Source organism: Podarcis tiliguerta, assembly GCF_965153285.1.
Source record: "Podarcis tiliguerta genome assembly, chromosome: 1".
Taxonomy (NCBI): domain Eukaryota; kingdom Metazoa; phylum Chordata; class Lepidosauria; order Squamata; family Lacertidae; genus Podarcis; species Podarcis tiliguerta.
This window is the reverse complement of record NC_139534.1, coordinates 113501687-113527197: the sequence shown is the minus strand read 5'-3', so window position 1 is coordinate 113527197 and position 25511 is coordinate 113501687. Positions and strand designations below refer to the sequence as shown.

The following is a 25511-nucleotide window of genomic DNA, read 5'->3' as shown; positions in this document are numbered from 1 at the left end:
AGGTTCGTTAACGAGGCCTAAAGAGCTTGTGGCATCTTTAAAAGATTTGTGATACAACCTTAGAGTTGAGGTTTCTGGTCTAGACCTTTTCTCTAAGTTTAGTGGAATAATGTTCCAAATCCAGCGTCAAGACATTTTGACACCTGACGCCAACCATAAAACAAACCATATAAAGTGTCCCAGACTCCATTCATCATTTGAGGCCCTTTTTTTGTGTGCCTCCTCCATATAACATCTGAAGGGTGATAACATGAGACCGGGACTCCTCTGTAGCGGCTCCTCATTTGTGGAATGACCACCTAGGGTGGTTCGCCTGGCGCTTTCGTTATATATATTTTAGGCGCCTGGCAAAAATGTTCCTCTTCAAACAGGCCTTTGGCTGATTAATATTATACAGCCTTTTAAATGTGACTGTGGCAAGGCGGTGTTGTTTTGCTGTTTTGTTTTACTTATTTCCATTTTTTTATCCTGTGATTTTATTCTGCATTCTGTCGAAATGCGCATTGTATTGTTTCTTGGATTGACTAGTTTATGCATATAGATACAGTCGTATCTTGGTTCTCAAATGGAATCCATTTCAGAAGTCCGTTCGACTTCTGAAAACGTTCGGAAACCAAGGCACAACTTCCGATTTGCTGTGGGAGCTTCCTGCACTCAATCAGAAGCCGCGTTGGACATTTGGCTTCCGAAAAACTTTCACAAACACTCACTTCCAGGTTTGCGGCATCCGGGAGCCAAAACATTCAAGTCACAAGGCATTTGAGAACCAAGGTACGACTGTATTGCCGTTCCACCTAGCTGCAGATGCCTGCTTCAATTTTATTTCAGTGATTGATAAACCAGCATGTGGAGTTAGGGACATGTGGGTGCAATCAGCAACACAGCTGCTTCCCATGCCTCAGGGGTTTCGCTGATATGGGGAAAAGGCCCATACTGAGCCCGATGAAGATGTTGACCCAAGGTGCAGTAAGCTGTGAAAGGAGCAAATTCCACGCTAGGAGTCATTAGGGAAGGAACTGAAAAGTAAAACTGCTGATATCATAAAGTGGTTATATACAAATCTGTGGCACAACCACACTTGGGACACTGTGTACAGCTCTGGTCGCCTCACCTAGGAAAGGATGCCGCAGAGCTGGAAGAGGTTCAGATAAGGGCAACTGAAATGATCAGTGAGTAATTCTCCTAGGAGGAAAGGCTGCAGCACTGGGAGCTTCTTAAAAGCAAGTAAGAGGAGACATGGTAGAGATGTATAAAATTCTGTATGGTGCAGGGAAAGTGGACTGAGAAAGGTTTTTCTCCCTGTCATAATACTAGAACTTGTGGACATTCTGTGAAGCTGAATGTTGGAAGGTTCAGGAAATAAAGTACTTGTTCACAAGGCAAAAGGGCTATGGAATTTGCTAAAAGAAGAAGAAGTTATGATGGCTTCAAAAGAGGATTTGACAGATTCATTGAGGATAAGGCTACCAAGGGCTAATAGATTTTAATTTAATTTAATTTAATTTAATTTAATTTATATACCGCCCTATACCTGGAGGTCTCAGGGCGGTTCACAGAAAGCATTCCAGTATATAAAATCAAAATAAAAACAATAACCCAATAACATCTCCCAAAAAAAGAGCCAAATTTTAAAACGGTATAGGATGTGAATCAGGTCAACAAAAGGCCTTGTTAAAAAGGAAAGTCTTTGCCAGGTGCCTGTCAGGAGAAAGTATGTCTCTAAATCGCAGTTACTGGAAAGCACAGGTGGGCAGAGTGATGTTGTTCTCAAGTCCATGGGCATTTCGTTGGTCACTCTGAGAACAGTGGGCATCCCACACCCTCCCACATTTCTTTGATGAAAGTAGGAATGTCCTATTCTATTCTTCTTCTTCTTCTACACCCCCCCCCCATCTGACAGGGTTGCCCCAGCCACTCAGGGTGGCTTCCAACATAGATGAACACATAAGAAAACATTAAACATTAAAAAAACAACTATACAGGGCTGCCTTCAGGTGTCTTCTAAAGGTTGTATAGTTACGTATCTCTTTGACTCGGGAGTCGCATAACTGATGTTGTGTGAAACCTTTGAGCAAGACCTGAGCACAACCGCACGCTCTCCTTCCACAGTTTGCAGCAACCAAAGACATAAAATTTCTCTGTTAAAAGTGTTGGTTTTTTTAAAAAAGCTGGATGCAGGAAAAGGAATCAGAGAACCTCAAATAGGAAAACTATGCTTCTATGCATCTCCCCCTGCCACACACACCTGCTTTTATTATCGCTACACATCACAGAAGGATGATATTGTTTATTTCGGATTGTTTCCCTCTGTTTAGTCCTGGCCCCAAACCTCTGATTGTTCTCAAAATTAATCCATAGCCATTAAACTGTACAATCTTCTTTCTGGGGTGGGGAAGAGAGATTTTGTTAGATGATTCTCAGGCATTATGCAATAGAAATCAGCCTGTTGCCATCTTAATAGGCCTCTTTTCATGTCCCAAAGTGGAAAATTACACGGAATTTCTTCAGCCACATCCTGCACCCTTACATCATATCAGTTACTCATGCACAGTTAAAGAAACCACAGTTAATCCAATATATTTGCTTTGGTGTTTCTTCTTTGCTTAGAAGGAACTGATCTCTGTTGAACGAAGTCTGAGAGGAAAACCAGGAACCCGCCATTCTTCTTCCCTCAGCCCTGAGAGCAATTTAGATGTCCAAGATTACCTTTAGTAATGTCCCTGCCCAGTCAGTAGTTCTAATGATTGTGGAAGGCCTGGGCTAACAAATATGTTTTTAACACAACCGGGGAGTCCAATTTGTTCTGTGAGGCTATTTCCCCTCAATTATTTCCCCATCGTCAATCAGGTGAGCAGGGAACAGGTGCCTGCTGGCAAAGCAGCAGGATTTAACCCCTCTGTTCATCAGGTAGTCTCATTGCAGACAGGCCTAAACGAAAGAAGGCATCTGCTGGGTGTGATAGTTTAGGGTTGTGTATATGGCTTTACAGGCTAACAACAAAACTTTAAAGTTAGTTTGGTGACAACCTAGCAGCCAGTGCAGTTCCCCCTGTGGGAGAGCTATGTGCTTTAAAAGACCATGAACCATCAAGTCTTCTAACTTGTTCCTTTTTCAGAGACTTTATTGGCATGCCATTTATTCGATAACATTGTTTTCCTTGTAAGGTTAGTGCAAACAACAGGTTCCAATACAGAGAGCTCCTGATAAACCAGCAGTACAGTTAGGGTGTGTCTAAACTGCCACTCTTTTTTATTTTTCAGTTCAGCTTTATTTTTCAGTTGTCCTGGGGCAACCTCTCCCTGTCTGGCTCCTCTGGGGATTAGGTGGAACAAAACCCGCGAGGGGTTAAGGTGAACGCATTTCCTTTAGCTGAAACCATAACTATACAAAACAATTCAGCCCCCCAAAGAGCTGAAGGCGTAAGCCATTTGTTTTAACACATGAACGGCCTCTCTTGAGTCCACAGAGAAAATTAGACAATTCTTGCTTGCAGACTTTGCGGTCAGCCACTCCAAACATTGCTCTAATTCAGCAAGGGGCCACTTCCTTGTTTGCAAACAGCTTGAGTCCCACAGCAGCAGATCAGGCGTAGCTAGTGGCAGGTTTAGGATCTGCAGCTTGAAGGGTGTAGCTGCTAGGCAATTCTCATAGCTGCTAGAGGAGAGGAAGAGGTTATAGGAGGAGCTGTGGGTAGATGGGTATCTCTTGCTCATCAAACTTGTACCTGGAACTTATTGTGGACAATGCAGCCGACTGCTGAGTGGGACACAGCTGTGTGTAGCTGGAGGGTGCGTTATCCACCTGCCTATAAAAAGCAAGCCTGGATTGAACAACTAGGGTGATGTCAGCAGTTTCCAGAAAGCCTCCTCTTTGTGCAATGTATGTGGGAGAGCTGTGAGCTTGTTTGGGGCTCCGAGCTGAGTCCTGGGTGCAAGCTGAATAGGGAGGTGTGTCAGAAGGAGAAGGAGTTGATATAGGTTTATATTTCTTTGTATTCATTAGGACTGGGAGATACCAGCTTTTCAACATCGTGGCCAGCCAAACATCGCTGTTTGGTGATATACCACGATGCTGAAGAAACAAGAGGCATTGGCCTCTGTCTGTGATACACTGGGTGAGACTGTCCCAGCTCACACCTCAAGAGCTGAAGCAGTTTCACCCAGGCTTGCAGGCTGGGACAATGTAGCTGGTTTGCCCTGCTCAGCTGGGGAGAGGGAAGGTCCTCCCCCACAGCTGAGACAGCCCGGGTGCTCTTGCCACACATGTGCGGAGCATCGGGACTCCTTATCTGTTTGCTGCGGGGAATGGCAACTGCGCTCCCCTCAGCTGAGCAGTTTCACAGAGCCCCCACCCCGCCGCCGGCTTGTGGGAGCCAGTGTCAGGCTAAAGCTAAAGGTAAAGGTACCCCTGAGCGTTAGGTCCAGTTGTGGATGACTCTGGGGTTGCGCGCTTATCTCGCTCTATAGGCTGAGGGAGCCAGCGTTTGTTCGCAGACAACTTCCGGGTCATGTGGCTAGCATGACTAAGCCGCTTCTGGCGAACCAGAGCAGCGCACAGAAACGCTGTTTACCTTCCCTCCGAAGCAGTACCTACTTATCTACTTGCACTTGACGTGCTTTTGAACTGCTAGGTGGGCAGGAGCTGGGACTGAGCAACGGGAGCTCACCCCGTTGAAGGGATTTGAACCGCCAACCTTCCGATCGGCAAGCCCTAGGCTCTGTGGTTTAGACCACAGCACCACCCATGTCCCAGTGCCAGGCTAGGGGCTCCTTTAACTGCTCAACTGAGGTAAGGGCAGCAACTGCACACTCCTCAGTCGAGCAGTTCAAAGATGGAGAGGGAGGAACAAGCGGTATTGGCACCTCACCAATACAGCTTGTTTCTCCCTCTCCTGAAACCACCGCTGCTCCTGAGTCCCTCTGCTAGCAGCGCCCACTGGAGGAAGGAACTGAGTCAAACCGGCATCACAGTCTGCTCCTATCGCCCAGGCCTAGTACTTGTTTAATATTTTTCTGCGTAACTGTTTTTTTTTTCTAATATTGGGTGGGTTGTTCTAGTTGTCTGTTGTTCCTTTAGTTTTCTGTACACCACTTTTATCCAGTAAGTGGCAAGTTATAGAAATCTTCCAAATAAATAAAATAAGACATTTAAAACAAATACAGTCATACCTCGGGATGAGCGTGTTCGAGTTGCGCTCCGCGGCAACCCGGAAGTAACGAAGCGCGTTACTTTCGGGTTTCACCGCTTGCGCAGACGCTCAAAATGACATCTCGTGAAGAAGAAGAAGAAGAGTTTGGATTTGATATCCCGCCTTTCACTCCCCTTCAGGAGTCTCAAAGCGGCTAACATTCTCCTTTCCCTTCCTCCCCCACAACAAACACTCTGTGAGGTGAGTGGGGCTGAGAGACTTCAGAGAAGTGTGACTGGCCCAAGGTCACCCAGCGGCTGCATGTGGAGGAGCGGAGACGCGAACCCGGTTCCCCAGATAACGAGACTACCGCTCTTAACCACTACACCACACGTGCATGCGCAGAAGTGCCGAAACATGACCCGCGGACGCGCAGACATGTGGACACGGGTTACGTTTGCTTCTAGATGCAAACGGGACTCCGGAACGGATCCCGTTCGCATCTAGAGGTACCACTGTAAAACCAGACATACAAGAATGGTTCCCCGTTCCTTTTCCAGCTAACCATACACAGAGCTTTTCTTTCAGCCGGGACTCAGTTCTGACACCTCTCAGGTGGGTGCCATTGGCATTCTAAGAGAGCGAGGGAGGTGTTCAAGGTGAGTTCCGGCTCCTCTTTTTCTAGAAAAATAGCACTGACATATTCATGAATTTAATTTGTTTTATACAGGGTAACAAGAGCCCAGAAATACAGTAGCAGGCTGAAGAACAAGCTCCAGCTGCTTCCTTCTAGGATCTCAATTGACTCTTCCCTACCGAGCACCTTCGTGGCTGTTACACTGACACAGATCGCTGGTGTCTTTCGCAGATTCAAGTACTTGTTCTACGCAGAATTGAAAGTGTGGTTTCTTTAAACAGTGTGTTGCTTACCCGGTTTCACCTGCACCTCCATACATTATCTGATGCATTTAAGGCAGCTCCATATAAAAGGGTGTGGGGAAAGGGACAGTTAAGTCACCAGATTGAGATTTTTGCTAAAAGGGAATGGATGCAGGGGTCAAAGAGGTTGCATGGCATGAACACAATGGGACTTTGAGACAAGGCAGCTCCAGCAATGGAAAAAGAAGAATGGCTAGGAAGGTGGGGCGACTTCTGTCTGGACTTCTGTCCAGACAAACTGCAAGGAGGTTTGTGCCTCATTAGGTACAAGTTTTCACATGGGAGAGAGAAAATGGTGTACTGAAAAATGAGAATCGCAGTCACAGGATGTGGGGCAGACCTCATCACCACAATATCAGTAGCAGATCTAGTAGAAAAACTACCTGCCAGACTGGACGCATATGCCTGGACACATGCTGTTGTTGCTTTAGAACCATAGAATCTTAGAGTTGGAAGGGACCCAAGAGTCATCTAGTCCAACCCCGAAATGCAGGAATCTCAGCTAAAGCATCTATGACAGATGGCCGTCTAGCTTCTGCTTAAAGGAGAGTCCACCACCTCTCATGGGAGTCTGTTCCACTGCCAAACAGCTCTGACTGTCATAAAGTTTTTCCAAATGTTTACTTGGAATCTCCTTTCTTGTAACTTGAAGCCATTGCCTTGAGTCCTACCCGCAAGAGCAGGAGAAAACAAGCATGCTCCTTCTTCCATGTGACAGCCCTTAAGATATTTGAAGATGCCTAGCATATCTCCTCTCAGTCTCCTCTTTTCCAGGCTAAACATACCCAGTTCCTTCAACCATTCCTCATAAGGTTTGGTTTCCAGACTCTTGGTCGTCTTGGTTGCCCTCTTCTGCACATGTTCCAGATTGTCACTATCCTTCTTAAACTGCGGTGCTCAGAACTGGACACAGTATTTCAGTATTCTAACAGCCTTACTATGAAGCAGTGTGTGGTGTCTGCCTCAAACGGCATAGACTGCCTGTTGCCTCTTAAGCTAGCTTAGTGTAGTGGACAAGTTGTGGTGTCACCAGCATTGAAGTCAGCTTTTGTACATGCAACAGGGAACAGACATCTTGTCCTTCGCCTCAGGCAGAAAAAGATATTTGGCTAGCCCTGGCCATCAGCGGCAGCAGCCGTATCCATTATGAGGTAGGCTGCGTAAATTCGCCAGCTCAGGAGCAGAATTTACTTATTTATTTCTTTTCACAAAATGTATGTACTGTTTGATTGTAACAGAAACCTCTAAAGCGGTTTGCAAAAAGAATGAAACAACGAAATCTTCAGTTAAAAAAGAAGTTAAAAATGACAATTCAAAACCTTAAAGAAAAAAAAATCAACAATAAGCTAAAAACCAGATTAAAACACTTGTCGACCTTCAACATAGGCTTGCCTACACAGGTTTTTAGCAGGTGCCTTAAAGAGTAAAGGCACCTGCCTGACATCAACAGTCGGGTGTACCAGATTGTGGGTGCTGCCCCAGTAACAGATTATTTTATTAAAAATGCTGAACAGGAATTATGAGGCGTCTGCAACAGTGCCAGTTTGGCAGATTAGAACAGTCAAGTGGGCATATATGGGTAAGATTTTGAGTGCTGTTAAAAGGTAGTGAATTGTCCATAAATTAGTGTTATATTTTTAAATGTTTTTAAAATATTGCAATATTTATGGGTAAGGGAGATGAAATTTGGATTTTATGCCTCAGGGTATTATTATTATTATTATTATTATTATTATTATTATTATTATTATCATCAACAACAACAACAACAACAACAACAACAACTTATATGTCCCAGCCACTCTGGGCAGCTTCCAACAAATTATTAAACTGCAGTAAAACATTAAAAACTTCCCTATACTGTACAGAGCTGCCTTCAGACATCTTCTAAAAGTCAGATGGTTGCTTCTTTCCTTGACATCTAATCAGATATTAAAGACCTCTTCTGGAGAAGACTGTGTTCACTCAGAGGAGGATGGCTGATTTGGTGGTATTTTCTAATGCAGCCTTCACCGTGCTAATGCCTTCCCATATGCGTTGGACTACAACTCCCATCAGCTCTGGAGGCTGCTGGTTTGATGAAGGTTGTTCTAAGGACTCTCCAACTCCTCAATTCCCACCTTCCAGTAAATCCAGCCTGCTCATTCTACCAGAATAAGCATAGAGTACAAACCCTTGAAACCAGGCTCTTTAGTCTCCTTGGATGATATCCAAGTAATACTCAGAGTAGACCCATTGAAATTAACGAACGTGACTAGGCCACACTCACGCCTTACATTTAAAGCACCATGCAGTTGCTTTAAACAGCCATGACTTCTCCCAAAGAATTCTGGGAGCAGCGCTGGCTCACCCACTAGGCAAGGTGCAGCCAACACTTCAGGCGGCAGGAGGCACAGGCGCAGCAGATCCCGATGCAGATCTTTATTCCTGCCTTGTTCATGATGTAGATTTTCACTTGCCCCTTCTTCACTGGCAGGGAGAGGAGAGCCATTTTGTGGTTCACCTCAGGTGCCAAAATGTCTTGAGCCGGCCCTGGTGCTGAGAGTTACAATGGTACCTCAGGTTAAGAACTTAATTTGTTCTGGAGGTCTGTTCTTAACTTGAAACTGTTCTTAACCTGAAGCACCACTTTAGCTAATGGGGCCTCCTGCTGCTGCTGCACCGCCACTGCACGATTTCTGTTCTCATCCTGAAGCAAAGTTCTTAACCGAGGGTTGGCGGAGTCTGTAACCTGAAGCGTATGTAACCTGAAGCGTCTGTAACTTGAGTCACCACTGTATTTGGAGAACCCCTTTCCCCTTTCCAGAGTGGTTTAACAATCAGTCTCTCTTCACAGGGAATTCTTGAGAAGTGTAGCTCTGTGAGGGGAACAGGGCAGGAAGTCATGACCGTTCAAAGTGTTTTATTATAGTGCTTTAAAGGTATGGTGTGAATGTGGCCTAAGCTGCATTGATTTCAATGTGTCTCCTCTTGAGGCGGATTTAGTTGGATGCAGCCTGGCCACCAAGCACCATGTGTAGAAAAAGCACGATGGCATTTTCACACTCCTGCCTTGGGAAGCTCTATGTGAACTGCTGCCCCTCACGTCCTGTATTCCATAGAAAAGTTGGGCCTTGACTTCCCCCTTAATGCAAACAGCACCTCCAGGGCTTCTTCCACATGCATGAGGCTTATCGTAATGTTCCATCACCTGCCTCCCACCAACTTTCCCCATTCGTACCCTGTCATTCCTGGAAGAAATGGAGCCAGAGACTGCCAGCTTAGTACTGCTAGTGAGTCACATCCAGTTTTGTGACTCAGCAGCACCTAACTCAGCATCTTTGGGTCTGTTTCCTGCTAGGGCACTGCCGGCCACCGGAAGTGTAATAGCAGGCTGCAGGAGGAAATGAGAGGAGCACATGCTCAGCTATGGAGAAATCTACCCATTTCAATTTCACTTTGTTTCTCCTTCTCCCAGTCTACATCTGCCACATTCCTGCATCAGTTTGCATATCTTGTTTACAGAAGATCCTCATGAAAATTTGTTAGCATTTTAGCATTCTTTGTATTATACTGTACATGTTGTTTTGCTAATGTGTACATTTTTTTGCAAGCAATGTTCCCCTAATTTTATGCATGCATGCCAGGGGCGCCTTGAATGATGCTCAGGGCTGCCACGAGCAACACTGGCCACTGGCCTCTGTCCCTCTTTCCTTCCCTCCCTCCTCTGATGCCTTCTCGCATCTCTGCCTCCAAAAGGCTTGCGTGGCTGTTTGTTGCAGCAGTCCTGGCTACAAGCTCCCCAGGCAAATGGTACCTCTGGGGCTGGCCAGAGGAGAGGAGAGGGGGCTGAGCAAACACTTTACAAGGGAGGGTGTTGGAAAAGAGGTGAGGGGCTGCCGGCTTTGCACGCAAGGGGTGACATAACTGGGTTTCTGAGGCTTCCGGAACACATTTCCCCCAGGGGAGCTGCAGAAAGAATGTACTGGGTCAAAGGAGCCATGAGATTCAAAAAAGGTTGAAAACCTCTGATATCTGCTATTCTCACCAATATTTGTATCTACTGTTTAATAGAAAAGGAAATCTCCAAGGCGTTTACGTGAAATACAAGGAGAAAAATTAATTCAAATTAAAAATAAAGCAATAACATTCAGATTTTTTTTAAAAAAGCAAAATAAAAACAGAATATAGCATTTCCCTTTATTTCTCATCTTTATTTATTTAGCAAAATCTATATACTACTTGACTGTATAAAATAAAACAATGAAAACTGATAAAAAACCAAGTCAAAAATATGTGTTAAAAGATTATTAAAATCAGCAGTAACTAAAATAAGATTAAAACATGCAAACGTCTACATGTCTGCTTAGGCTTGCCTATCAGAGTGGCTGTGGAAACCCAGCCAGATGGCAATGGGTAGGGTATAAATAACATAATAATAATAATATATATATAAATTTAAAGCAGGCACTGAAAAGAGTACAGTGAAGGCACCTGTCTGATATCAATAGGTAGGGCGTTCCAAAGTGTGGGGTACTGCCACACAAACAGATTGTTTTCTATAAGTGTGGAACGTGTATTACGTGGCACCTGTAAATGATCCTGCAAGTTAACTGATCTCAAGCTGTTGAGGGCTTTACATACTTGGCATTGGCTATAATTTTAAGACTGAAAGGGGTAATAAAAGTAACTCTGCACCTGATCAAAGACATTTCCCCGCCTTGAAAACCTCCCCCCCCCTTTCCCCATCATTTCATTTATTAATTGCTTCCTATGAGGAATTTACAATATAATAAAATATTGTTACGGTTTGGCGGAGTTAAGCTTGGATGTGATGATCCTTCCAAATCCTGGATCCAGTAAAAGTTAAACTATAAGCCAGGCTAGGTTTCATTAAGAGAACAAAGGATTAAGGGGGCTCGGTGCAATACAAAAAAATGGGCTTGGCCCCCACCCCCCAACAGACAAAGCCAGAGTTTGGAGTAGAATTTTTGGGATGTGATGTGGAGAGAGAATGTTAGAAAGATGAGATTCGCATTCATTGCCCAAATTTGCCTCTGGCCTTGTAGTGTCTGCAAGGAATGTGGCCTGAAAAAAGTTACAATACACGACTGATTCAGATGCTACTTTTAAAGGTAGGTGTGTGTGTGTGTGTCCGCTGCCACACTCCTTCTGCATCTCAGCCCAATCCCCACCACCGCTTTGGAGAAAGAGCAAATTATTTTTTAATTCAATTTATATAACACACTTTCTCTAAAGATCCCAGGACGGTGCCCAACATTGAGAACATAATTTACGCAGCATAAGAATAAACTAACTAATAAACTAATAACTAAAAAGAAGAACAGGTTCTGTCCCCTACATTGAACAGGTCATAGAATGACTGAAGACCTGGGAAAAGAGGAATGTTTTCTCCTGACACCTACAGACATGTAATGACGGTGCCAGGCAAGCCTCTCTGGGGAGAGCATTCCATTGATGGGGAGCCACCACAGAAAAGGCCCATTCTCGTGTTGCTACCCTCTGAACCTCTCGGGGAGAGGAGAAATAGAGAAGGGCCTCCAATGACAATTGCAGGGCCTAGGGCTGGAGCTGGACACATCAAAGAAGCGTTTCAGTTAAACGCGTTGCTAACTTTGTATGAGAAATTGGGTAAGCAAAACATGGAACTCCACAGCGCCATCTGGTGTCACAGTGTTAGAATGCATAAACAACACATATAAAGCGTTTTTTCTTTGCCAATGTAGCTGAGTCCCAGGTCACTTTGTATGGGGAGAGGTGGTCCTTAAGGTATTGAGGTCCTGAGCTGTGTAAGGCTTGATAGTTCAGCACCAGCATTTTGATTTGGGCCCGGAAACTGACAGCCAGTGCAATTAGTGGGTAGGAGCAGGTTGCCCTCATTCCACTGCACTCCCCCTCTAGATTAGGAAAGGACAGGCAAGCAGGCAGCAACGGTAAAAGGACTGGTGCCCCCCCCCCAATTCCTGATGTGTAGGCCATGGCACGTGCTTGAGGATGCTGACGTCTGGCACTCACTCTGCACATGCTTCGAAGCAGCTGCTGTTACACAGTGTGGAACTGGTGTGTGTATGTGTGTGCTTGGACTTCTTAATGAACCTCCTCAGCATCAAATCCCAGGGGCCAAGTTCTCTTTGGACCCTAATAATAATAATATTTATATGCCACCCATCTGACTGTGTTTCCCCAGCCACTCTGGGCAGCTCCCAGCAAAATACTAAAAACACAGTAAAACATCAACCTTTAAAAACTTCCCTGAACAGAGCTGCCTTCACATGTCTTCTAAAAGCCAAATAGTTGTTTATCTGTTTGACATCTGATGGTGATACCTGGGTGTCATGACCTGGGACCCAGGTGAATGTCCTGGCCCAGGAAGTATGTCAGAACTCCCAGCACACGCACAGCTATGCTCCCATCCTCTGTCCCAGATCATGTTTCTGATACACAACTGACCCTCGCCTGCTGTTTCCACAACACTGCATGTCTTTATTTGGCTAAAAAGGACCAGCATTATTTCCAGACCTCCTTTGTAGGGTGACAGTGGGAGGGGGTTCCACAGGGTGGGTGCCACTACCAAGAAGGCCCTCTGCCAGCTTCCCTGTAGCAGTTCGCTGTAAAATATTTGAGACCATTCCTTCCCCTCAAGTTGATCAACATTGCCATTCAAATGGTGTGTGTGCGATTATGTGGGGCAGGGCTTACCTGGGATCCCCAATATTTTATTCAAGTTGGCACCCTGCCCCCCAGTTACTCTTTCCAGGAGGCATGGTTTGTCTATAATTGGGGGGAGTCAATGGTACACATGTATTTTATTAAGAGGAGGCACCTCAAAGAATCATAGAAGGGACCACGAGGGCATCTTGTCCAAGCTGCTACAATGCAGGAATCTTTTTGCCCGACATGGGGCTCGAACCCACGACCTTGGTCATAGCCAGAATTTTTGTTGGAGGGGGAGACTTTTGTGAGGGGGTGCAGTTGCCCCCCCTGGCTATGCCCATGCCCTGAGATTAAGAGTCTCATGCTCCACACATGGTTTGTCTAAAATTGGGGGGAGTCAATGGTACTTCACGGCCCTCAGGGCGAGTGTGTGTGTATGTAATCTATTTGAACTTGCTTCCTGTCACATGGGCGTAGCGGGGTGGGGGTTGGGGAACAGTGGTCCCCCAAATCAAGTAAATAAATGAAAATACTTGATTACTGACCAATTGCGTTGCAGATAACAGACCCTGCAAGTGTTCCTATTTTCCAGGGACAGTCCTCGATTTACAGAAGCCGTCCCAGTTTCTGATTTGATCCCGAAATGTCCCCCAGTTTTATAGAAGAAATGTTGGAGGGTATGGAGTTATCCCACCCACAAGCTGTCTGAAGGCAGCCCTGTATAGGGAAGTGTTTTTTTAAAAAAAATGTTTAATGTTTTGGTATGTTTTGATATATGTTGGGCACTGCCCAGAGTGGCTGGGGCAACCCAGTCAGATGGGTGGGGTATAAATAATAAAATTATGATGATGGCATGGGACGTCCCTATTTTCACCAGAGAAATGTGGGAGGGTATGAGATAACTCGCTTCTGCCCCCCAACATAAAGCCTGCCCCCACCCCATAAAATAAATCCTGGCCATGCCCATGTGATGCCACAGTGGGAGAAGAAGAGCCGCTCTGCACGAGCTCAGAGGCACCCTCGCCACCTGGGGGAGGGGAGCGAAGCAGAACAGAGGAACCCTCCGCAGAGACGGCGAGGGGAGGCACCGGGGTCTCTTTTAAAAGTCTGCCCGTGCCGGGCGAGCAGCCCCCGGTGACCTCCGCGGGGGTTTCATCCGAGGAAGCGGCACGCGGCGGCCGCCGCTGTCCGCGCAGCGCTGCCCCCTGCCGGCGCCGTCGATTCCCGGGCCCCGTTTCCTTCCTTTCCCTTCTCCTTCCCCCTTTGGCTCCGGCGACGTCGATCCGAAGCGAGGCGAGCTGGTTTCCCCTTGCGGAGGCCGGCCGCGTCCCCGGGCTCTCCGGCCCCGCTGAGCCCCCGCTGAAGGGCGTGTCCTCCCGGCGCCCCCCAACCTTTCGCTGCTGGCCGGGGGCGGCGAGAGGAGGAGACCGGCGTCGCGGGAGGAAGTGGAAGCGGCGGCGGCGAATAGCGGGCAGGCGGAGAAGGCTTTGCAAGCAGCCGCGCACCAAGGAGGCTCCGGAGACTCGCCAGCTTCGCCCGGGTCTTTCCCGTCCAGGCTCCGGGTTCCCGCCGCCTCGGGCCATCGCGGCTCCTGGGAGGCGGGAGGCGGCGGCAAGCAAGCAGCAGCTAGCCTCCGCCTCCGCCTCGGCGCCTGCTCCATTATAAAACGGGCAGGGGAGGAAGGAGAAGCCGGAGAGGCTCTTCCCGTCGCCTCGGAGCCTTCCGGGATTCGCCTCGCTGCCGAGGGGCCTGCAGAAAAGGGTTGCACCCAACTTGCTGCTAGTGCTGCTGCTGGAGGATCTGAGCCCGGCAAGAAGCCCTTTGGCGGGGCGAAGTTTCCGGATGGCTGCTGAGAGATTTCCCTCCCTGGCCATCCCCGCCTCCCTCTCCAGGGGTCCTGCTGCTTAAAAGGAGCGAAATCCCAAATAGATGTGAAGCAGGAAGCTTAGAGACCTGCCCTTCCCCTCCCCCTCCAGAGTGCCCAGGCACCCGAGAAAGACTGAATGGGTGTCCTGTAGAGACAGACACGCGCGTGCATATAGAGAGATATATGCAGATTTCCAAGTGAGTGCCTGCATCATTTTTCTTTTTGCATACGGGGTGCCTTTCCCGACGCGCACGCACCCTCCTCCTCTTCTTTTTTTCAAAAGAATAACTTGCTCCGGGGTGCAAGTGGAAGGGAAGATGCAGACGTTTCTGAAAGGGAAAAGGGTTGGCTATTGGCTGAGCGAGAAGAAAATCAAGAAGCTGAATTTCCAGGCGTTCGCAGAGCTTTGCAGGTAAGGAGCGAGGATCGGCGGTTTATTATGCTGTGTGTGTGTGTGTGTTTGTGACAAAAGGACCTTCCTTTCCCTTTTCTCTGGGACTCTTCTTTAACTTGGCACTTGAGCATCCCTCCCTTCTCCCGAGGATGTGGATGTGACGGGCCTCTTGCTCCTTAATCATCATCGTCTGGTGAGCAAATTGAAGGAGCAGTTGCACAGTGCAGCTTGGCTTAGAACCTCGGTAATTGCCAGTTGGGAAATCCAGCCTTACAAATCATAACAACACCCTGATCAAGGTGGAAAAAAAAAGGAAAGTGCCCAAAGCCATGATGATGTGAAAAGCTTATAATTTGCTTGGCTTCCTCTCCATCCCCACCACCCCTCTCCTGATTCACCAAAAACAGATGGGGTATAATGTGCGGCTTTGGGGATTATGTAGACATGTGCAAGGTTCCTGAATAACATATTGAGGAAAGTTGCAGCCACGCTTGTTGTTGCTTGCGAATTTCCTGCGGCGTAAATGCTCTCGTAGGTAAACTGGTCCACCGAGGCAGTTTCCTAAACACTGGAATAGGCAAAAATGACAGAATGTTGGTAAGCTCTCTAATGGAGCGAGCCACATACATCTGAATAACTAATACACTGCCTCGCTCAGTTTTGCCTTCCTGGACCAAGCATCTTTTTGCAATGACAGCCTCATCTCCCTTCTCCTTTGGAAAGTGCAGCCGTGGAAAGGGTTCTCTCCCAAGCCAAGATGGGCCTAAACGTTGCAAGAGCCTTTTTGCAGAAACCTAAAGAATGTGAAAGGCACTTAAGGGTCTCTCTTTGCTTTGCTGTTTGGGAGTTCGATTAAACCTACATTTGCATGCTCCTGTTCAAAGACTTCTAGGACTTATTAATGGGGAAAGCAAGACGGGCTCTTGCTTTGGGTTGAGAACCAAAATGGTAACATAATGGTTCAGGCTACTAAGAACTGAAGAAATGAATGAGCCGATTGTCTTGGTATATAACACAAGGTTGAGTTATATAGTGGTCTCGCTGAAGACAGTGGGGGGTTTCATACGGCTATTTGGGAGACTTCTTGAATGGTTAAACACTATTTTATTTTATTTTTTGCCAGCTGTAAGAAGTTGTTTTTCAAAGGTGGCCGTTTTCCATGACTTCTGTTATGTGTGGCTGCAGCTCTATTCAGCCACTGTTCTGTGCTGCTTATTACCCTTGTCTTGACCTGAATTCCCCAAATCAAATATTCCAGATAATATTTTAAGTTAAAAGCAAGCGAGAACAATCAAGTCTTTATTCTTAAACACCCAGACAACATTCTGACCGTGTTGCTAATCCAAGGGTACTTTCTTTGCTCCTTTAACAAAAAAGAAAGAAAAAGGGAGAGATTTCATCTGTTTGACTATACTGTCTAAGCAGTATCTCCAAGTCTTTTTGTCTCAAAATGCAATGCATGAACTTCCTCGGCGCTTTTTGCAAGGCCCTGGCAAAATTCTGGGGATAGTCGGTGTTGTTCCCCCTCCTGCTGCATCACAAGTTTATGGAGGAGAAGATATTCAACTAGATGTGAGCATCTGGGAACCTGAGCAGATCCTAGCTGTGTGAGCAGAGTGCCCTATGAGGGTATGCCGAAGGAATTTTATGTCCTCCCAAGTCGAAGGAAAGCCTTTTGGGTTACTTACGCAACTCGATGTGTCCTAGAACATAGAAATACTTGCCTTGTGCTGAATGAGACCATTGGTCCATCTAGTTTGGTACTGTCTATGCTAGCCTGCACCAACCCAGTGTTCTGCATGTTTTGGATTGCAACCCTTGTCAGCCCCAACCAGAATGGGCAGTGTCAACGATGTTTGCGATTTGTAGTTTAAGACAGCCGGAGGACACCAGATTGGGAAGGCTGTGGGCTCTCCGGGATTTCAGACGGAGCCCTTTCCTTTCTTTTTATTTGTTTTAAGTGTGAACACTTAATGATGTGGACTTAAAAACACCGGAAGCTGCCTTATATCAAGGCAGACTCTTGGTCCACCTAGTATCTGGTTCTTTCATCTCTTTGAGGCTGGTGCTTGTAATAGTTCTTAGCCTTTTTAGCAAGTGCAACACGAGACAAGTTTGAATAGTATATACAGTATATATCCAGCCCCATTGGCCTGTAGCGATGGCAAGCAGACTGGGGAAAAGTCGTCCCTTTCCGGATATAGCAAAGCCCGTGGGTCCGGCTACTTTGCAAGGAGTGCTGCGAACTCCCATGATGTGTTTAGCCCCCCGTAATATGGGAAAGCAATTAAAACCCAGTTGCATCTAATAAACAGTAGCAAGGGGCAGGCATGACAACGAGGCAGTGGTGGAGTGGAATTTTAGAATCTGTACTCAAAGTAACAGGAATCCTGCACTTAATAAGATAGGCAGGGTGCGTGTATTTTGTTACTGAGAAAATAATTTACTAGTTCAAACATTGCTGGAGCACCCCTGCACCCCTGGCTGCTAGTTAATGGTAGATTTGATGCAAAGTTGCATGGTGGCCGCCTGAATTCTTCCACGATTCCCACCTGTTTTTTAGCTGGAGGAGATAGCAAACCTCCTCTAGCCCCTCCTCTTTGCTGAATATATTATGAATTGAGTTTGACCATTTATTAGAATTTGTCCAGTATGTTTCTATGTCCTGTATCAAAGCATACATCTCCTCAAGGTGTAGGTAGGGTTTTCTCCAGTGTCTGAGCAGTTCTCATGTAACTTGCATTGAGAGTGATTGCACGAGCCCCTTATTTTGCTCAGCTGAGATGTCACAGTCCCTAATTTCCAAACTATGGTTTGGTGATCAGGGAGCAGCACACTGTGGGTTCTTGTGCACCCTCTTATGAATGATTCCCCCCCCCCCTCTTCCATAGTTTACTGTAACAGTAGCTTAGTGTTACATATATATTATGGCTAAATGTGGCTTGATTTAACCAGGATTGCCCCAAACCATGGTTTGGAGATCCATGTCAAAACCTTGGTTCCAAATCATGGTTTGAAAGCCCAGTCTAATGCCAATCAACACAGTTCTTTTAGGGTCACAAGTACAGTATGTTACTAGCTATAATGGCTGTGCTCTGTATCCACCTTCAGAGACAGCCATGTTTCTTACTACAAGTTGACCAATGCACCCAACACCTGCATCTTCAGCATGACTGCTGATTCCATTGCATCTTACTTCCCCAAAGCTGATTTCTTATGGTCCCTTATTCCCTGTTACTTCTGCCACCACCAGCTCCTCTTCCCAGGCTTCTTTTGGTTCCAGCTTGTTATGGAGGAGAAGCAGGGCAGGTTAATAATAATAATAATAATAATAATAATAATAATAGTGATTTATTATTTATACCCCGCCCATCTGGCTGGGTTTCCCCAGTCACTCTGGGCGGCTTCCAACACAATACTAAAAACACAGTAAAACATCAACCATTAAAAGCTTCCCTAAACAGGGCTGCCTTCAGATGTCATCGAAAAGTCTGGTAGTTGTTGTTCTCTTTGACATCTGGTGGGAGGGCATTCCACAGGGTGGGTGCCACTACTGAGAAGGCCCTCTGCCTGGTTCCCTGTAACTTGGTTTCTCGTAGTGAGGGAACCGCCAGAAGGCCCTCGGCGCTGGACCTCAGTGGTAGAATGACGGGGTGGAGACACTCCTTCATTGGGTTGTGAAGGAACGATCGATCTGCATCTGCAGAGCATTTTCAGGGTGTGATGTCACAAGTGCTTTTGAGCCTTGCTCGTTTCTGTAAACAGGTGCAATAGAAAATCTAAGAAAGGTATGTTAACATTGGATATATGCCTCCTGACCTGGTTGGAGGCCCAGCCTGAAATTCCTACCGAAGTCACGAAATTCTCAGGAACAAGCATGCCGCTTTCTCAGTCCCTTTATCTCTTAAGTAGGGAAGATCGGAGATAAGAACTGTAAAGTCAAGTTCTTCATACCAGGAAGCGTTATGTAAGTAAAACATTACTGACAACTCTGGTGTTTCCCCCGCAAGCACCTGAAAATTTAGGGACAGAGAGAAAGCTCGACATTGAAATACGATAGCAGCCTCACTAGCTTAAACATACCGTGGAAAAGTTACCCGAGAAGGCTCTTTAAAAAATAATAATGGAGGCAATTTTGATACACAGTTGGGGAAACTTTTCAACAAGGTCATATGAACCTCTTTGATTAATACTCTACTCTTTGCAAATCTTTGCAGAAGTATAACATGCAGATGTCTACACTGATTTTTTATTTATTACAAATGTGTTTTGGTAGATAATCTCTGCAAAACTGCATCATAGCCAACTGTTGCATTCCCAAGTGCAAGCTCGCAGTGTCTTTGACATGCACAAATCATGACTTGTTGTCATGGCAATCAATCTGGGTGAACTGGATGAGAGGAGAAATTGAGGGGATTGGGGGAGCAGCCAACCATATGGAGGATGATCATGTGTTTTGGCCCTCTTCTCGCAGAAAAGGGGGAACAAACAGTAGGAATATTTTTTGCAACCTATCGATTGCAGCTTCCGGTCCTGAATCGTAGAGTTGGAAGGGATCCTGGGGGTCATCTAGTCCAACCCCTTGCAGTGCAGGAATCCTGCCCACAGCTGTCTCTGGTTGGGCTTGAACCAGCAGTCTTCTGGTAAACAGCCAGATGCACTGACTGATTGCTCCATGAGGATGATGGCTGTACTTTTGGAGTGTTGTTATGTTTTGTTTTATAGAGAGATTCAGTTTTCTTTTGTCAATTGTGCATAAGGAACCGAAGTTGGACTTCTGGTCCCCCTCCCCCCCCCCCCAAGCATCCGTATCCCACTCTTCAGCTGGAAAAAATTCCACCGTGGCTTTTTAATAGGCTACCCTCTATTTTTATTTATTTCTTTGCCAAGCTTTTTTAGAGAATTGATCTGATTCAGTGTTGGTCATTTGTTCTGTATATTATTGATTACCCAGTAGGGATTCATCGGGCACCATTTGTTTTAACTTTTAAACCTTTGCTAAAAACCTTTCTATGCTGCCAGGTTTATGCAGACAATTAAGAGAGCATCTCCTGTTAAAAAAAAAAATTGGCTGATGATTTTTTGTTATTTTGTATGTGGCTTTTATTGTATGTTTGCATGGTTATAAACATGTTGGATTTTTTTTAAAAAAATGATGTTTCGGTATACAAGTCTTCTTTATAAATAAACATTATAAGTTTAAGATTTTAAAGTTCTATGATTTCACTACATACCACCTTGACGTTGCATTTTATAAATAGTCTTATAAATAAATAAAAATAATTAGTAATTAAACATTGATTGGAATCTTGTATATGATATAAACTGGATTAGAAATTATTGCACATTGTGTGCCGAACACTAGGGACAAGATGCCAAGCATTAGAAATTAGACTAATTACAATCTCCAGCATTAATCAGCATTTTTATAGCTATGAAGTATATTGCATATCCTCCCAGGAATTCTCATTAACTTTCCTTTTCCATCCTGAACTTGCAGAGACTAGATAGTTGGGGTTTTTTTCTCTGTCAGGTGCTTGCCACGTGCCAGTTAAGAGTTTATTTTTGATTCCAAAGTAAAAATTAAGCCCATTTAAGAACAGTTTAAGAACAGCGGCTTTTGTTCCCTAGGATGCTTTTTAATACTCGAGTATGAGCTGTAGATTGGATTAATGTATTTGCCTTAACCTGGTTTTAAGAACTGTGAGGTTTCTTGTGCTAGCTGTTAATTTGATTTTTGCAAGCTTTATATTAAAAGGTAGGGATGAAATGGTGCTACTAAATGCTTTGGTATGCTGATGCGCTAAGATTTGTTGATAATGCCGGCATCATAACACTAAGAGTTTAATGCTTGGTGTTAGTGCCTCCTGAGCTCAAATTATCCAGAAGGGAGAGCCAGTAGGTAGAGAATTGAAAATGGATTTTGGAGAGTTGGGTTCCAGGACGAGTGGTTAGCATGGAATTGTCATGCTTTGCTCACGTTTTACAGGGCAACCGTGTGACAACACCATCACCCTGTCATTATTCTCATCTCATCTGTGGTTCGTTGTTTTTCCCCACACTGCAGAAAGTTATGACTTTTTTCCCCAGAAGAATGGAAGAGCATTACAAATATATCTCATTTTATCATATACCGCCATGTGAGGGCTGTGCAGCCTATAAATATTTTGGGGGGGTATCCAATGAAGTAGTTCCGCTATCCCAACAACTTTTGGCTGTGCGAGCGAAACTTTCCCTTCCTCTCTTCTCCTTGCACCCCCCATCTATTCTGGGTCCTCCCCCCAAACTCTTGGGAACAGATTTGGGGAGGGCATGAGGAGAGGGAGAAGTTATGTTGTGCAAGCAGAAACTCCTGTGCTAGCAGAAGCACTTTGTTAAACACTGCCCCTTTCAAAATAATGTTATTTTTTAAAAAATAATATCCTTTCTAATCGCCAGCCCTTAAACATATTACTGAAGTCTTTTATCTGCTGTATACAGAACAGGTCTATGCTTATGCAACAATTACATTTGCCACTGGTATGTAGTGCTATAACAGTGTTTCCAGAAGCAAACAAGGAGAATATAAATAACAGACGCTTAAATATGCAAATCTCTCTGAAACTTCATTTTTTGAGTTTAGTGCAGCCTGCCCCTAAGTTTGCTTTAAGAGATCAGTGAAAACCATCCTTTATTGGCTTCATGTAATCTGTTGATTCAGTCCCTGCTCCTGCCAACCTAGCAGTTCGAAAGTGCGTCAAAGTGCAAGTAGATAAATAGGTACTGCTCTGGCGGGAAGGTAAATGGCGTTTCCGTGCCCTGCTTTGGTTCGCCAGAAGCGGCTTAGTCATTTTGGCCACATGACCCAGAAGCTGTATGCCGGCTCCCTCGGCCAATAAAGTGAGATGTGCGCTGCAACCCCAGAGTCGGCCACAACTGGACCTAATGGTCAGGGGTCCCTTTGCCTTTGCCTTTAATCTGTCGATTGTATACAATTTTGAAATCGTTAGCTTTTCACCTCAGCCTTACCTGTGTGACTTCAGATGTGAGCTATGCTGAAATCAGTTTCTATCTCTTAGCCCAGTGATCGTCAACTCTGGGTGCACAGATGTTTTTTTGGACTACAACTCCCATCATTCCTTGCCAGCTTGGCCAATGGCCAGGGATGATGGGAGTTGTAGTCCAACAAAACGTCTGGAGACCCAAGGTTGAAGAATGCTGCCTTAGCCTAATCTACTACACAGGGCTGTGTGGATAACGTATCGTGCCACCTTTAGTTCCTTGTGTATAATTTTTTAATTTTATTTTTTTAAAGGCACTGTGGTGACTGTTCTTAACACCCTCGCCTTCGCAAAATGGTTGGGACTTGCGCACTGTCTGCTAGGGAATTAATGTTTCGTGTGTATTGGTACCATGTAGTTAGTTAGTGATTAGTTATGCTGAGTCTAAGGGGGGGGGGGACCCCAGTATACCTGTGGAGGCAATACTCTGTCCCAAACATTTCAAAGACGTAACTTTTTATTTATTTATTTATTTAAAAAGAGGGGGTAAGGCGGATCATTTTGAGGAAGAGCGCTGCAATATACTATACTCTGCATGGATTAATTTCCCTCTGTATGGAGTCCTTTTGAATTGTGACAAAGCAAGATCTCTGCAGCAGAGATGATGACTCTTTGAAACCTATTACGTTACAGTCTAATTTGGGAGCTGAGGTACAATAGGTTTAACACGGGGACAGCTCTTTCCTCACCTCTCTAAGGAAAGCTTTCAAATGGGCAGGCCGAAGCCTTTTCAACATTTGCTTCACAAGAGCGCTCGCCCCTCCTGCAGTTTCCAACAGCTGATACTCAGAAGCATTGCTTCCTCTGACTATGAGGCCGTGCATTGCCATCACGGCTTAGCAGCATGTTGATGGGAGGGAGGGAGGGCGGAACACCAGCAGTTAGGGCTGGGTGGTATCAAGTTTTCAACATGGTGATATATCACCAGCTAAACATCGTGATATACTGACACATCACAATGTCTGAAATAAGGATGGAACTACTGTAGAGGCATTGACTGGCTTCACGGTTTTTCCTGCATTGTGATTTTTGCATAGCACCCCCCCCCCCCAATAATTCACGAAATATTGCCAGATCAAAAATTATGAAACCGATATCAAGATATGGACTTCAAACCCGCTTTAGATGACATGTCACCCTGCCTTAAAGCACACCATGACTCGTGATGATGGTAATTTATTATATATACCCTGCCTATCTGGCTGGGTTTCCTCAGCCACTCTGGGCGGCTCCCACCAGAATATTAAAAATGTGACAAAACACCAGACATTAAAAACTTCCCTAAACAGGACCGCCTTCAGATGTCTTCTAAAAGTCAGATAGTTGTTTATTTCCTTGACATCTGATATATTGCCAGAACAAAAATTATGAAATCGATATCACAATAAGGATTTCAAACAGGTTTTGGATAGTATATTGATATATTGCCCAGCCCTACCAGTAAAATGGCTGGAATTGCCACTGCCGCGGGAATAAATGGAGCATGCGTTTTCTCATCAAGTGCCATAAGGGTGTTTGAATTCCAGGCGGAAAAACGATCTACAGTTGTGATGTGGCTGAATGAGGAGGGTGGGCCACAGCTCAGTATCTGCTTTGTAAGCAGAAGGTCCTAGGTTCAGCCCCCAAGTAGGGTTGAGAGAGGCCGCTTTGTGAAATCTTGGAGGGCCATTGCCAGTCAGTGTAGAATAGACAATACTGGTATAAGCCAGCTTCTCATGGCTGGTATCTGAACTGAATGTGAAGCCAGTCCTCTGCAGGGCATAGTCCATTTCTCTTCTTCCCTGCTCTCTTGTCTAGGTTAGCCAGATCACCGCAGGTGGATGTGGGTGAAAGTTACAGACTGATGTCATGCTTCTGCCGAGAGCGAGAGGGAAACTGCAAGGAAAAAAAACCTTGAGTCTCTGTTCCTCCTTCCTCTTGAAATCAGCCATTGTGTGCTTAGTCGAAACGGAACGTTTTCTCTGTAGTCATTATGAGAGCATAGGGTCAGCTGGCCGGATTTGAGACACAGGCCCTCAGTTGCTGACTGCTCCATTAGCATAAACATCTGCCATAGCTTGGTGGTAGGGCACATGCTTCGCACACGAAACCTAGGAACCGGTCTTGTACCAAATCAGACCACTGATCCATCTAACTTGGTATTGTCAACAACGACTTGCATAGTTTCTTCAAGGTCTTCCCTAGTCCTGCCTGAAGATGTCAGGGATTGAACCCAGATCCATTTGCATGCAAAGCTATACACTCTGCTGCTGAACGATAAGTACAGTGGTACCTCAGATTACATACGCTTCAGGTTACAGATGCTTCAGGTTACAGACTCCGCTAACCCAGAAATAGTACCTCGGGTTAAGAACTTTGCTTCAGGATGAGAACAGAAATTGCATGGTGGCAGTGTGGCAGCAGCAGGAGGCCCCATTAGCTAAAGTGGTTATTCAGGTTAAGATCAGTTTCAGGTTAAGAACGGACCTCCAGAACGAATTAAGTACGTAACCAGAGGTACCACTGTATATGGAGCCGTTTTCTTCAAGTGGAGGATTGTGGGTTCAGTTCCCTGGCATCTCTAATAATAATAATAATAATAATAATAATAATTAATAAATTTTATTTATATCCCGCCCTCCCCAGCCGAAACTGGGCTCAGGGCGGCTAACAACAATCAAAATAATCCAGCATTCTAAAAACATTCATTATAAAATTAATTAAAATCAAATTGATGGCAATCATTAAGCAAAATTCTGTGCAGATTGCCAGAGGAGGGGGTCAGGCTGCGCCGTGACAGAAGGCCTGGTGGAACAGCTGTGTCTTGCAGGCCCTGCGGAAAGATGTCAGGTCCCGCAGGGCCCTAGTCTCTTGTGACAGAGCGTTCCACCAGATTGGAGCCGCGGCCGAGAAAGCCCTGGCTCTAGTTCAGGCCAGCCTAACCTCTCTGTGGCCTGGGATCTTCAGGATGTTTTTATTTGCAGACCGTAAATTTCTCTGTGGGACATACCAGGAGAGGCGGTCCCGTAGGTACGAGGGTCCTAGACCGTATAGGGCTTTAAAGGTTTAAACCAGAACCTTAAACCTGATCCTGTACTCCACCGGGAGCCAGTGCAGCTGGTATAGTACCGGATGAATATGATCTTGTAGCGAAGACCCCATAAGGAGTCTCACCGCGGCATTCTGCACCCGCTGGAGTTTCTGGGTCAGTCTCAAGGGCAGCCCCACGTAGAGCGAGTTACAATAATCCAATCTGGAGGTGACCATCGCGTGGATCACAGTGGCTAGGTCAGGGTGAGAGAGATAAGGAGCCAACTGCTTAGCTTGGCAGAGATGAAAAAATGCCGCTTTTGTTATAGCTGTAATATGCGCCTCCATAGAGAGGGAGGTATCGAAGATTACACCCAAACTCTTAACGGACGATGCTGGCACTAATTGCACCCCCACAAGAGATGGGAGTTGCCCCCTCAATCCCATATCGCCCCGTCCCAGCCAGAGGACCTCTGTCTT

The 25511-nt window shown here is 45.6% G+C and overlaps 1 protein-coding gene across 1 annotated transcript in view; it reads left to right on the top strand.

Moving 5' to 3' along the window:
- Positions 1 to 13939: 13939 nt before the first annotated feature.
- Positions 13940 to 25511, top strand: part of ITPK1 (inositol-tetrakisphosphate 1-kinase) — a 132605-nt gene continuing 121033 nt past the window's right edge. The window contains exon 1 of the mRNA XM_083438773.1: positions 13940 to 15000. Coding sequence (XP_083294899.1) covers positions 14906 to 15000 — 95 coding nt within the window. The 5' untranslated portion in view covers positions 13940 to 14905. The remainder of the gene's footprint in view (positions 15001 to 25511) is intronic.